Consider the following 14814-nt stretch of genomic DNA (forward strand, 5'->3'; position numbering starts at 1 on the left):
TGATCTCAAAGATCAAACTGCCTTCTCTTTCTTTCAAATTCACAATGTAAGAAAGGCCCAGAGAAGCAAAGCAACTTGTTCAAGGTCACACAGCATGTCAGTGGCAGAACATGACTCCTTGTTCTTTATATAGCATTACCCAGCCTCCAGTGAGGCTAATGGCTGGGGGTGCTACGCCAACACGACTAGACCTGAGGTGACCCAAGCAAGATTGGAAGGGGCTGGACATAGATCCCTCCTCCTCCCTTCCACCTCCCCTTGCCACCCCCTCCCCCTCGCACAGCTCCAGGGATCAGTCAATGAATAATTGTTGAAACAGTTCCTGTGTACAGAACAAGAGGTGCAGAGACAAAGGTCTGCGGTAGGATTCCCTATCCTGAGATCTGAGATCCCCTTCTGAACCCTCCCCACTGCAGCCGGGGAAGGGGGTCAGCGGCATTCTTGAGGCAGCCAGTCCTCTTCTCCACTCCCCATCCCCCAGGTGGTTTCTCCAGCCAAGTTCTCACGAAGAGGCCCCTCCCTCAGCGGCTCCACTGTTGCCATGGCAATTAGGTGGGTGGACAGCCCATCCTATCTAGAGGCCACCCAGCCCTCGCGTGGGGAGTTACCATAACAACCCCTCTAGTAATAGAGGGTGTTGGGTCCCGCCCCCCTCCCCCCGCAAATAGAGAGGTGGGTGGCTTGATTGGCAGCTGGGCACACGAAAGAGGAGGGAAAGGGAAGGAAAGGCGTCAAAGGAGAGCTCAGAAGGAAACGGGGGAGAGAAAGGGCAAAAAATACTGGGAGGGAAGGAAACGCGTGTGCGCACGCGCACCAGCTGGTGGGCGCGCTCCCCGGCGGCCCCGGCCACCGCCCACTTCTTTCACGCCAGGCTCGCGCGGTCGCTCAGTCCTCGCGCGCGCCTTTCGCTCTGTCTCCTGCGCCTGCGCGCAGGTGTCGGCGCCGAGGGGGAGGGGGAACCCGGCGCGCTCGCGTCACGTTCCCTCTTCCACCCTCCCCGGTGCTCGGCCATTCTGCGCCTGCGCGGGAGAGTCGGGAGGCTCGGGTTGCAGGCTCTGGGGCGATATCTCCTGTCAGTCGGTGGGTCGGTCTTCCCGCTGGCCTTCCCCCTCCCGGTTCTCCGCGGGAGGCGCGGTGGAGTCCGCCCCCGGGATCCCCCGATGGGGGAGAAGCGGCGACGGCGGCAGCGGAATAACCGAGCCGGAGCGTGAGCGGCCCCGGGGCCCCGTTCCCGGCGGAGGCCATGGGCGACCCAGCCCCCGCCCGCAGCCTGGACGACATCGACCTGTCCGCCCTGCGGGTGAGCTCGCTGCCCCCCAGCCTCGCCCCGCGGCGACCCCCGCCCCCTTCCGGGCGCCCGCTGCTGCCAGGCCTCCGCCCTCCGCTCCCCTCCGCTCTCCACGCGCTGCAGATTCTGGGAGCCAGTTCGGTCCCCGCCCTGGGGTGCCCCGCCCCCATTCTTCCCTCCTCCTCTACCTTTACTCAGGTTCCGGATCCCCTTCCTCCCAGGTGTTTGAGGGTCACCCTCTGGTTCTCCTGAGCCTGCAGAATCTTTACTGTGATGCCCCTCCCTGGCCCCTGACATGCTTTGAGGCCTCTTTCCCCCCTTGCTCTTACTTAGATCTTCTTCCTCCCCCTCCTCTTTTTCGGCTCCTCGAATTTTGACTTTGCCACTGCCTTGCCAGCCTCCCCCTCATCACCCTTTCTGCTCCTCGCCCAGCCCTGAATTGCATCTCTTCCCCGGTCGGCAGGCACTTCAGCCTCCCCTCTCCGCCGCACACCTCCTACCGCCGCCCTCATCCCCTGCTCGGCTCTCCCCGTGCCTTCGCGTTTCAAGTGCAGCAGTCCAGAACCAGGCATTTCCGGTCTCAGGGTCCCCGCATATTACATTACCAACTCTGCAGCAGCGTGGGGCTGGGAGGAAAGACAAGTGCACTGGGGGAGGAGGGGACGCGTTTCTTGTCTTCAGAAACTCTGGCCTGGGCTGGGAAGAGGATGTTTATATGTCTGTACACACACAAACACATGCAGCATGTGGTTTGGAAAAGCCTGGGTATTCATGGTTTTGCTGGAGGGAGGAGGAGGCGATGGAGATTTCTCCAGGGAGGGGTTCATTAGAAAAGGGATCAGGGGAAGCAACTGCAGCAGGAATTTTCTTCGAAATATTCGTTGTCCCTCCTGGGGCTCTTGCATGCCCTCATTTGGGGGCTTTCAGCAGCATTTATATGTTTTTCTTCAGCAGGGAGCCCTGGCTTAAGGGGCAACTGAGTGATTTCAAGGTGAAGACTCCCGCCTGTCCCCCAGGGGGTGTTTTTGTCCTGTGTCCTTCCGGCCTTCTCAACAGGCCAAGGTGTTGGGGAGAGCAAGATTTCCCATCTCTGGGTTAGCTGCTCTGGAGGCCCCTGTTGAAATCGTCTTCTGGCTTTTGAGTTAGCCAGGGAACATGGCCAGTAGTGGGAAAAGGCGGTCAGCCACACAGGTGCCCCGGATATGACTGGAGGGGAGAGGGGAATTAAGAGAGCAGAGTCATGTCGTTAATTGGGTTTCTCTAGGTGACACAGTTTTTCTTGCCATTCAGGTCATAATTTGTTTGGTGCAGTGTTGGGCTAGGAGACCTGACTTGCTGGAGATAAGGTGATAAGTTGCTGAGGAGGGAGACGGAACATTGATTTCTCTCTCTCTCTCTTTGTGTGTGTGTGTGTGTGTGTGTGTGTGTGTGTGTGTTGGTGGCAAGAGGGTCTGAAGGCTTTAGGAGGGAGATTCGCGGGCTTTCTCTAGTTGCGGCGAGCAGGGGCTACTCTTCGTTGTGGTGCGCGGGCTTCTCATTGTGGGCTTCTCATTCTCTTGTTGCGGAGCACGGGCTCTAGGTGTGTGGGCTTCAGTAGTTGTGGCACGCGGGCTCAGTAGTTGTGGCTCATGGGCTCTAGAGCGCAGGCTCAGTAGTTGTGGTGCACGGGCATAGTTGCTCCGCGGCATGTGGGATCTTCCTGGACCAGGGCTCGAACCCGTGTCCTCTGCATTGGCAGGCGGATTCTTAACCACTGAGCCACCAGGGAAGCCCAGGAGGAAGATTCTTAAGATCAATTTAAACTGCGATTCTCAAGTTAAGCCAGCTGGGATATAAGATGGAAATCCAGGCGCCCCTTAATGAGCTTGTCTTTAGGATGAGCCCCCATCTTCCCTTCCCACCTTGGTTGTTGATTAACTCTGGCTACAGGTTCCTGTGCTGTGGTGACTTAAATATAATAAAAAAGAAGGTGGGTCCAAACCATGACCTTTGGTTTAAACCTTGTGAGACTCTCCTTGGGCTTCTCTTTCCCTTTAGCCTCTTCTGGTAGTTTGGCCTGGACCCTCAACCTGGGATTTCCAGCAATTCTGCAAACACCGTCTGACCTTGGATTTGGTATTTCCCTTCTGGACTTCTCTACTTGAAGCAATGTTAGCCTCTTTCCTCAGTCGCCTCCTGCTTTATTCTCCTCTCCCTTCCTCAAGAGAGCCCTGTGACCTGCTCCCAGCGCTTCTGTCTTTCCTGCCTCATGCTTCCTAAGAAAGCATTGCCCTTCCCCCACTACCACCCCAGTACTCCAGGGCTGGAGGGAGTGCTTTCTTTGAAATGGGGCTGCAGAAGGCCTGCTTTCTCCTTGCTGCTGGCCTTTGCTCAGGGCCTGTCCCCTCCACCCCACCTCGGAGAGCCCCTGTGGCACTGTTGAGAAGCTCTCTCAGTCATCTCTTGTTCTGTTTCTGTCTGTTTTCCAGTGAGAAACGGCAACCTGGAGAATTAGCAGAAAAGCGTGTTTCCCTGTACTACATCATCTTGTGTTGGGGGCCTGGGGAGGGGATGGGAGAGGAACATATTCAGCATTTATTAGTCGGCGTCAGAGAGCCCAAGTTGTCTTTCTCCTCTTATTTCAAGATAGGGCTTGGCTTCCAGCTGGTGATGAGAGTAATAGTCTGATATTAGGGAAGATTGACTTGCACTATCTCTTAGCCATGTGTGGAGAGGCGGGTGGACCTACCACACTGTGACCACAGGCACGCTTGACCTCTTTGAGGCTCTGTTTATCCACCAGCCCAGTAGCATGGGGTTGTGTTCCTGAGTTCAAGTCCCTGCTTTCTCACTTACTGTGTAACCTTGGCCTTTCTCCCCCTTCTTCCCTAGTTTGCTGCAGAGTCTGCAAAGAGCCTTACCTCTCTAAGGCTCCGTTTGCCCATCCGTATAGTGGTGATGGTACTGAACTCAGAGTTGCTGAGGATTAAGTGAAATACTGCATATTAAGTACTTAGTTCAGTTCCTGGCACATCATGACTATATGATCACCCTTATTGGTTTTTTGTTGTTGTTGTTGTTTTGTTTTTTTGGCTGTGTTGGGTCTTCGTTGCTGCGCGCGGGCTTTCTCTAGTTGCGACGAGCGGGGGCTACTCTTTGCAATGCGCGGGCTTCTCATTGCGGTGGCTTCTCTTTGTCGCGGAGCACAGGCTCTAGGTACATGGGCTTCAGTAGTTGTGGCACGCAGGCTCAGTAGTTGTGGCACACGGGCTTAGTGGCTCCGCGGCAAGTGGGATCTTCCCGGACCAGGGCTTGAACCTGTGTCCCCTGCATTGGCAGGTGGATTCTTAACCACTGCGCCACCAGGGAAGCCCTCGCCCTTACTGTTAATTGTTATCAGATGACAATCAGAAGGCTTCCAGTGCAAGTGTATCTAAAATAGCACTTCCTCCCCTGCTTGTTTTCATATAAATTTTTATATAGCATCCCTTAGCCCGCTTTGTTTTATTTCATAGTATTTATCGCCAGCTGACATATATTTATATATATCAACCCCGACTAAAATATAAGTTCAGTGCAAGTTAGGATTTTGACTGTTCTGTTCATTTTTGCATCCCCAGTTCCTGTAACAGTGTTTTGCACATAGTGGGGGCTCAACTGTTTGTTGAATAAACGCGTATCATAACAAGTGAAAGCTCTTAGCACAGTCTTGCTTAGAGAAAGCGTTCAGTAAGTGTCATGCTTGTTAGGCTTTCTCTTGCCGTCTGTATACACACAATTAAGAATATATCTTTTCTGGGTTATTTTTGGAATCAGACCTTGTGGTAAACAAGAGTTCTGGAAGCCTCCATCGGAGCGACGTCCTTGAAGTAAAGTTAGGATCTTCCAAGAGAAAAAGCGGGCCTCTTTTTTCAGACCTTCTCTGTGTCCAGGCTTGGTTATATCCCCGGAGAATCTTCTGACTTGGAACTCTTGGCTTCTCACGAAGGATAAGTATCAGTGGAAGAGGACGGGACAAGGAGGGAGCAGATCCCGGGCTGACCTCTCTCCTTTTGCATTGCTCCTTTTGGTTGACCCACTTCATAAACCAAGCAGCCTTTCTTGACTGTCCAGCCAGCTGGAGGTTTTAGACTGCAGTGTCCTTGGAACCATGGAGCTGTGTGCAGTGTGGCTGTATTGAAATAATACCATGACGTGCAGTCAGGAGGGACTTGTTGCCGGGTAGTAGTGCTGACAGAGATGTTCTTTCTCAAATGATCTTATGTTGTTGTGTCTGTTCTTTGGAGGAGTCGCTTCCCCTTCCTTTTTTCTTCACGAGGCTGTGGAGCCAGCACCACTCAGAAAGCTGGCAGTCCTGGGCATGTATTTCTAGGCTGCTGAGCAACTGCTGCACTCTGATGTGCTCGCTGTCCAAATGTTGACGACAGATGCCTCAGGCAGGGGATGGGGAGGCTGACCTCCTGCAGCAGAAGCAATGGCATTGACTGGGGACTTTTTTCCTAGAGAACCGCAGATGGGAGTGGGGCTGTTTGGGGAGCTAGTGGCACTTGGAGTGAAGTGAAAAGCTGCTTTGGCAAGAGGATGGAAGGAAGGTTGCGGAGAACTTTGCTGGAACTAGGTGTTCAGCCATCCCCCAAACGAGGGAAGAGACGTCTCCACCCTTTATGATGCGGGATAGGATAGAGCCATGGCCCTTCGTAACACACGGAGGGGAGGGTCTTTGAAGAAGTGAGGTTTTCACAGTTAAGAGAACAGTAAGAAGGTCAGCAAGAGAGCTGGCTGGCCCACCCCCTCACGCTTATCCCAGGAACTCAGTTAAGACTGTGCTGTGTAGAGTCCTGATTTCAGATATGGCCTCCATTCCTTTCAACTCCGAACTGTGTGTGCCTAAACGGGGGTAACTCACACAGTTTGGGTATGTTGAGTGTCCTTGCTTGTCATCCTGGGGACAAGATAGCAGGAAGTGTGCAACCACTCTTTACAAGCTTGTACTTTGGCATTGGTCTATAAATAAGGAATGCAGTGACCTCTCAATCCAGGAACATAAAACAGTTCTGGGGCTGCAGAGCATCTCCAGAAGCCATCTGAGAGTCTGCCAGACTAATCTTTCTGTCTCCAAAGTTGTACCAGAGAAAGTTATGACTAATATCCTTTCCTACATCAGTCAGTCACCAAGCATTGTTGGTCTGTTTTATTGAGAATCAGGTTCTAGATGCTACGGGAAGTATGTAATAGTGTGCTCATACTATTCTGAGCTATTTAATCATACCTCTGGAAGCATCCCTCTAAGCAATCCCTTTGCAAGCTGAGGCTCCCCCCCACCTTTTTTTTTTTTAGACTGTTATTGCCTTCCTCATTATCTTAGAACCATCAGGGTCAGGAAGTTTTTGTTAAATCTGGTTGCTGTGAATTATACTCATTTTCTGTTGTCCCGTGGTCAGTCATCTTGAAATCTGATATGCAGTCTTTTCCCCTCCCCCAGCACTCACTTTACACCCACAGCTCCCTCAGTTTTTTCTTTAGTAGGTTGAAGAAATTGAACAAAAAATGATCAGGTTAACAAGTCAACTCTCAAAGCATTTCTTGAATGCCCACAGAATATAGGAAGATACAAGAACATGACTTGGTAGAAGCCCATATTCATTTCTCCTCTCTCCTGTTCTTCCTGCTCTTCTCCTGACCAACCAGTTCTTGACTAGAGTCTGGGATTCTTCCATCTACGGGAAGCTCCTCCAGAGGGTAATTGAAAAGGTGTTTGAGGCTTTTTGTTCTTAATAAGGGTAGGGAATGGCAGAGGGAGGAGAGAAGAAAGGGATGGAATTGTGGTGATCCAAGGAGCCCCTGGAGATACTGCCCAGTGGCCAGATAGCCCAGGATGTACTTGCTAATGGTGGGTAGGATTTCCTGTTCTGCTTGAGGAAAGAGCTAGAACTAGGCACAGAGGATACAATGACACACAAGATAGACATGGTTTTCCTACAGTCTAGTTGTGGGGAGAGGCATTAATAAAATAATTATATATATATAATTACATATACATAAAATTGCAAGTCATGATAAGGACTGTAGCAGAAAACTTTGGCATGCCATGAGAGCCCATAAAATAATTGTTTTTACTTTTTGCAAGACAAATATTTGGTTGGTAGATTGAGAGAGAAACAAATCACATGTTGAAAAACCAAGCTGGCATTGCCACAGAAAGAGTAGATAGAGGTGAACCAGCAGGTAGAATTTGGCGACAGCCAGAATTGGGAGACCTTGGATCAGGGCCATTCTTAGGGTGGAGCATTTGGTCAGCAACCAAGGGCCGGGGGTCTGAGGATGCGGTAGAAACTCCAGGCTTAATTTCCGAAAGGATTTCTTCTGAACCTTCCTATGGGAGGGGAAAAAAAAAGTTTGTTTCAAAGGGTAAGGGTATTATATGGAAAAGGCATATAACTCATTTTTATTTACTGGGAGGAGCGTCTCTGAGTACTGGGTCTGTGCGGACTTGCATGGCGCTCTGCGGAGGGCGCGCCGATTGGCCGAAGCGGTGTATGAGGGAGAAGGCTATACCGCTAGATGTTTTATACTGTATTTTTAATAAAAATTGTGTGTATTTAAGGTGTACCACATGTTTTGATAGACACAGACATAGTGAAATGATAACTACCCTCAAGCTACTTAACATTTTCATCTCCTTACGTGTGTGTGCGTATGTGTGTTTGAATCGATGTTACTAGCCCGAGTGTCCAGGGTTGGAAGGTTGGTAAGTCTCACAAGAATAAGCACAAGTAGGCCCATCCTTGGCTTAGCTTTTGTGGTTGTGGGATGTGGGATTCTTCCTAACATTAGGAAGATTATATATATATATATATATATATATATATATACACACACACACACACACGTGTGTGTGTGTGTGTGTACGCAACTCTCAGTTTAACATTGTTGTACAAGTCAAGGATGAGTGAGGTGTGTAGGGGGAGTGTTGCTGATTTTGCACGTTTGAAATGAAACAGGGCCGGAGAACCACAGTCTTGGGCTTCATGGGGGAGCCAGCCTCCAGGAGCAGCTGAAATGTCAGGAGGGCGGGGTGGGCTGTGGGAAGCATTTGGTGGCACACCCCGTGGAGAGAGGGATGAGTGGAGGACATGGAGACTCTTTGCCTGAGTGGAAAGTTGAAGGTTGGTAAGGGAGCAGGCAAGAAGTCCTTTGACCGAGGAGGGAAGTGCGTGTTCCCAGGGCGGGAGAGTCTTATGCTGCCGGCTGGCCGGCCGGGTGACAAGTGAAGAGGTCTTCACACCCAGGAATCCCAACCACTCAGAGTCTGTTGACTCAGTCAGTGCATGTGGCAGTGAATGCACCTCTGCTCTGCCTTTAGGATGAGAAGGGCCTCCTGAAAGCAGGCCTGACAGCAGCGGGTCTTCTGAGAGAGAAGGGGAAACTTCTCACACCCTCTTCCACCAGAAAGCATCCGAGGACAGGATCTGAAGGGGTGGGCTTGCTGAATTGCTCCTGGAACCACAGGCTTGGAGGGGTTTTCTATGAACAGCGGTCCTTGCAGGGACAGATTGAGGATCAGCAGGGCTGTGTGAAGAAAATTCCACCTCCTTCCAGCCACCTCAACTTCCGCTTTTCCCACGAAGCCTCCCCTGAGCGAGCCAGCCCTCACTGGTCACCTTCTCCAGCTTTTCATGGACCTTGTAACTTAGCATTTGAGTATACGTTACCCATATTGAATATTTCATGGTCATGTTTTCCCTGTCACTTCCTTACGTGTAGGAACCACGATCCATACTCCCTGTTGATGCTCACTGTGCCTGCAGAAGTGCTGAGCACACAGTAGGGGTTCAGTAATTACTCGCTGGGTAGAGATATGGAGTTAAGTTTTTTTGTTTTTTTTTTTTAATTTTATTTATTTATTTATTTATTTATTTTTGGCTGTGTTGGGTCTTCGTTTCTGTGCGAGGGCTTTCTCCAGTTGCAGCAAGCGGGGGCCACTCCTCATCGCGGTGCGCGGGCCTCTCATTATCGCGGCCTCTCTTGTTGCGGAGCACAGGCTCCAGACGCGCAGGCTCAGTAATTGTGGCTCACGGACCTAGCTGCTCCGCGGCATGTGGGATCTTCCCAGACCAGGGCTCGAACCCGTGTCCCCCGCATTGGCAGGCAGATTCTCAACCACTGCGCCACCAGGGAAGCCCCTGTTTTTTTGTTTTGTTTTAATTTTTTGGCCACACTGTGCAGCATGCGGGATCTCAGTTCCCTGACCAGGGATCAAACCCTTCCCTGACCAGGGTTAAGATTCCTGCAGTGGAAGCATGGAGTCTTAACCTCTGGACCGCCAGGGAAGTCCCTAGAGCTAAGTATTCTTGTGACTTTCCCACTGGAGTGCCTTGTATGTGCTGGGCACTGTGTGACACGAAAACAGTACAGGTCCTTACTCAGTGCTTCTCAGCTAGGGTGGCACTGCCCTCCTGGGGGTATTTGGAAATGTTGGGGAGGGAGGTTTCATTGTCACTTTGTCTGGGAAGGGCTAACAGCATTTAGTATGTGGGGATCAGGGATGTTAACCACCCTGCCATGACTGGACAGCACATTGAAGAATTGTTTTTCCACCCAAATTGCCAATATGCCTCTTGTGAACTTGTTATGGACGTGGGAAAGGTCAGGTGAAGGACTAGACATGTTTTCTTCCATGAAGTCGGAAGTAGGTCCTAAGTCCCCTCCTTTCCTTCTTGCTGGGTGGAAAGAGGAATGTAGGCTGTAAATTACTTGTGTGCATGGCACATAGCTCTTCTCACAGCTTTTATTTGTCTGCCCGAACACCTCTGGAGGTAAACTGGGCAGGCTTCAGAGCCAGAGTGCAAGGAAGAAGATTTTCATGTTCTCTCTTCACCACCTACCCACTCTCTCTTTCAAGGCACATTTGTAAGAAAGTGGTTGAAAGCATGTTGTACTTGGTCTTCAGTTCTGCATGTTCACGAAAGAGTCTTCAAGAAAAGATTCAGACAGATTCAATATCTTGTAATAACCCGTAACAGAAAATAATCTGAAAAAATATATATGTATATAATTGAATCACTCTACCATACACCAGAAATTGATATAATGTTGTAAATCAACTATACTTCAGTTAAAACAAAACAATTGGGCAGGGGCACCCAAAAGCCTGAGCAGCGGGAGGGGAGGCGGAGGTAGGTGTGTGGTCACAGTGTGAGAGAGGAGGCTGGCGTATGTATCTCTTCTCTCATGTGTTTGCATCCTACGGTTGGCCCCCTGAAGACGGAGGTGTGCTGAGTGAGTGTCGTTGCTCAAATTGCAGGGAATAACTAGAGGGGAGACCACTTGCCTAGTATCCTTTGGAGAAGAACAGAGCTTTGGGGGTGGGTGAGTGGCTGGGAGTAGAGTGGCTGGTGGGGACGCCCTGATGCAGCTGTGCAGCAGAGCCACCATCACTTCTCACTATCTGAGTCCAACTTAGGAGGGCAGGACTGGATGGGCTCTTGGTCTAGTCTAGCTAAGGTTTGGTGAAGTTGGAGAAGGTCCCTCTAACCTTCACAAGGTCCTTCTTCACTGTGGAAACTACCTTCAACCCCACAAAGCAGGGTTGGGGGGAACAGGCAGCCTGTGGTTCAGAAGTTTGCCGGTTCCTTTATCCCTCCAGACCTCTAGGAAGCCCTCTTTTCCTCTCTTTCTTCAGTTCAGAACAAAAATTGCTCTGATACAAGTCATTTGTATTTTAACGTGGATTCATTTCAGAAGGGGTTCTGGGGTGGAATAGGAATAATAATGAATACTTACTATGCAGTATGTTCCCTCCTTATATAATCTCATTATCCCTCACAATAACCCTTTGAAGTGGGATATTTTACTCATGTTCAAGATGACGAGACCAAGGCTTACAGAACTTGGAAGTTAAGTAACGTGCCTAAGGTTGGACAGCCAGTAAGCGGCAGATTTCAGATTCAGACTCGGGTTCAGGGACTTCCCTGGTGGTCCAGTGGTTAAGACTCCACACTTCCAATGCAGGGGCACGGGTTCAGTCCTTGGTCGGGGAACTAAGATCCCACATACAGAGTGGCATGCCCAAAAAAAGTAAAAAAAAAAAAAAACAAAAAAAAAAAACGGGTTCAGACTCAACCCAGAACCTAAGCCTGTGCGCCCCTGTGCTGGTGGAGACCTGCGCCCAGGTGGCAGGTGTCTGTGTCTGTGGGTGTGTGTTGAGGGGAGGGCACCCTGCAGCTGACATTCTGGACTATGTACCTGGAGCAGTATTGTTTTCAGCTGGCTTTAATCATGAATGTGTGGCCTGTGGGAAACAGGCTTTGTGGGCTCACTTGGGATAATATAACACTGTCCATAAAGTTTCTATGGTGAAGTATCAGGAGACTTTGGAACATGGCCTGTTTCATGGATTGGAGGCGGCCTGTATGAGAAGTGGTCACCACCTGCAAGAGCACACGGTCTAGATCTGCGTCTTGGTAGAGGACAGGTTTTAATCACATGAGTGCATTTTTTGAGAAGAGGGAGTAACTTGATTGATGGATTAAGTGACTTTAAAAAAAATTTTTTTTTTTTTTTTTTAAGTAAATGACTTTAGCCTGAGCCTTTGTGAACTGCTGGTGGGTTGGCGTTGGTGGGCACCTGCTGGGAACACAAAGCTCCATGGGGCCTGTGCCCAGAACTGGTAGAGATTTCTAGATGTCTGGCTGCTGGGCACGGTACTCTGATGATAGCAGGGGAAAGCATGCACAAGAATTCAGATTTATTCTAGAGGAAAGAGAGTTAATGATTCCGAAGTCCTGTTCTTCAGAGGGAGGAGAGGAAGACTATCTCATCCCTCCCACCTTAAAAAAATTTTTTTAAATTGTAGTTAAATATACGTAACATGAAATTTACCATTTTAGCCTGTTTTTTTTTTTTTTTTGGCTGCGTTGGGTCTTCATTGCTGTTGGCGGGCTTTCCCTAGTTGCGGCGAGCAGGGGCTACTCTTTGTTGCGGTGCACAGGCTTCTCATTGTGGTGGCTTCCCTTGTTGCAGAGCACGGGCTCTAGGCATGCGGGCTTCAGTAGTTGTGGCACCGCGGGCTCAGTAGTTGTGGCTCATGGGCTCTGGAGCGCAGGCTCAGTAGTTGTGGTGCACAGGACTTAGTTGCTCCGCAGTATGTGGGATCTTCCTGGACCAGGGCTGGAACCTGTGTCCCCTGCATTGGCAGGCGGATTCTTAACCACTGTGCCACCAGGGAAGCCCCCGTTTTAGCCATTTTTAAGTGTACAGTTCAGTGGCATTAAGTACATTCGCATTGTTGTGCAACCATCACCGCCATCCCTCTCCAGAACTTTTTCATCTTCCCCAACTGAAACTCTGTCCCCGTTAAACATGAACTCCCCATTCCCCTCCCCCAGCCCCTGGCAACCACCGTTCTGTGTCTCCTCCCTTTCTGTGTGTGCAGAGCTGAGCAGAGGGCTGACATAGCAGATGCTTACTGTTTGTTGAGTCAGGTGAGGTGACCTGTTTCAGAAGTCCATGTGTCATCAGCCAACTCAGGACACCCCCCTCCCTCCTGGCTCCAGTGCAAGGCGGTCATCTCCGAGAGGGATTGTAACTGAAATGGCTGCATGGAATCACAAAAGAATTAGGCAGCAGAAAGAGAAGTTGAGGGTTTCTCGTCCATGTTCAGCGCCTTTTGCCATCTCCCAGCTATCATTTGCTTTCTGGTTCTCTTGTACTTATATTCATCATCTTACTTGTTCTCAGCTCTTACGTCTCATCCGGGGGGTCTGGTGGGTAGCTGCTATAGGAAGGTGGAAAGAAGATCATGTAAGGCATGAAGATAATAAAAGGTAACATTTCTGTGTTTGTGTGTGAGGGGTTCATGTGTTAACTGGGAGTCTCCCTGGAAGTAGAAGAAAACCATCCTTAGATGAGTACCTTGGACCCAGTAGAGTATCTCTGTCCTTCCTGTGTTCCACCTTTCCCGAGGGGTGGCCAGTGGTGCAACTTTGGCTGGAAGCTTTATTCAACATCATGTATTCATGTATCATTAGGAACTGAAAGCTCATTCATGGGTGACATCAAGTAAAGGGAGGGTAGGTTTTTAATATCAGGCAGTATGAGCTCAGGAGCTTCTTTCCTGTGGAATGATGGGCCACAGAAAAGGCCTAGATTCTTACAGGAGGAAGGGGTGGTTAGCTGCTAAAGATGTCTTGGGGAAATCATGGGCAGCCTTTGAGGCCCCTTTGATGTCACCCCCGTGGGCCTCCAGGCCTGCACAGTTTGGAGCCAGGTCAGGCTGTATCCCTCTGTGGTGTCCGCACCCCTGGACAGACCCAAAGCATGTCCTAGAATTGAGTTGGATTTCTTAGAATAGAGGTGACCAATTCAGTGGCCTGCCCGGCCTCCTCACTTTGTCCACACGATTTACAGTTTCTCGTCAAACTTCATGGGGAAAGAAGGAAAAAGGAAGGAGAGACAGGCTTAGCACTCAAGTCACCCAGGAAGAGAGGAGGGCAGGAGAGCCCTGTGTCATAGAGAGGCCTAACAGGTCAAGATCCAGGCCACAGGGGCCTCTAGCCAGTAGGTTGGGGGTGGCAACTTAGGGTCCCCTGTTCAGGGCTGTTTCCCTAGATCACCTGTCCTCGAGTCGGATCCCAGGTTCTGAGGACTCATAGTCTTTTCTCTGTTTTCTGTGTACAAGCTTACAGGAAGCTACATGTATTCAGCATCACCTTCCAGGGTCTGCTCAGTGGCCCTTCTCACCTCAGTCCCTCTCACTACAATCTAAAGCCTATTTCTTTCTTAGATTGAGCCAGGTATGAATTGGGGTTGATTGTTTTTCTTGGGCTGAGCCTGGTTCACCCACCCCTGGTACTCAAAGTGTGAATGAAGGAACGTTCCATCCCCTGACTCATGGAAACACGGCCTTCCCTAGTTGTTATCCCGCAGTCTGGCATTGTGCCTGCCTGGATATGGTTATCATCACCATCATAAATAAAAGCAAAGAGTGGTTTAAGTGCCTGTGTTTAAAGCAGAGCATCCATAGACCATCTTACATTTCTAAAGGTGCCAGCAGCAGGCCAGGGTCCCAGAGCTAGTTAGATCTGACTTCCGATACTCGTACTGCTCTGCGGCAGTGTGCAGGCCCCACCAGACACGAAGGGCTCATGTGTGTTTGGTCAGCCTGGAGTCCAAGGTGCATTCTGTGCGGAGGAGGTGTGTTTCACAAGTCAATGATTAATGCCCCCCCTGCTGCCCAGATCCCCCGCCCTGGCCTTGTAACCTGCTCAGATAGGGTGATATTGACATCTCCAGAGAGCTCCCTGACAGAGGCCCGCTGACACAGGGGCTGTTGGGGTTGAGGCAACGTGATGCATAGAGCCAGTGTGGAATTAGGAGCTGGGAGACGTGGTTCCTGTTTCAGTTCCCTCTAGTTTACAGGATGCGTGTCATCTCTCTGGGATTTGGTTTCCTTACTTGCAAAACAAGGGGATGAGAACAGTGGCTATTAATCAGAGGCTCAGTCAGAATCACCTGGGTAACTTTTTTTTTTTTAACCTACATGTACC

The 14814-nt window shown here is 50.3% G+C and overlaps 1 protein-coding gene across 8 annotated transcripts in view; it reads left to right on the top strand.

The window, feature by feature from the left end:
* Positions 1-986: 986 nt before the first annotated feature.
* Positions 987-14814, top strand: part of MINK1 (misshapen like kinase 1) — a 50315-nt gene continuing 36487 nt past the window's right edge. For 5 of the 8 annotated variants that reach the window (XM_061174828.1, XM_061174834.1, XM_061174832.1 and 2 more), the window contains exon 1: positions 988-1300. In XM_061174828.1, coding sequence (XP_061030811.1) covers positions 1244-1300 — 57 coding nt within the window. In that variant the 5' untranslated portion in view covers positions 988-1243. Of the gene's footprint in view, positions 1301-14814 lie in introns of all 8 variants that reach the window. The other 3 variants (XM_061174835.1, XM_061174829.1, XM_061174831.1) reach the window with 3 other exon arrangements.

Source organism: Eubalaena glacialis, chromosome 19 (genome assembly GCF_028564815.1).
Source record: "Eubalaena glacialis isolate mEubGla1 chromosome 19, mEubGla1.1.hap2.+ XY, whole genome shotgun sequence".
NCBI lineage: Eukaryota > Metazoa > Chordata > Mammalia > Artiodactyla > Balaenidae > Eubalaena > Eubalaena glacialis.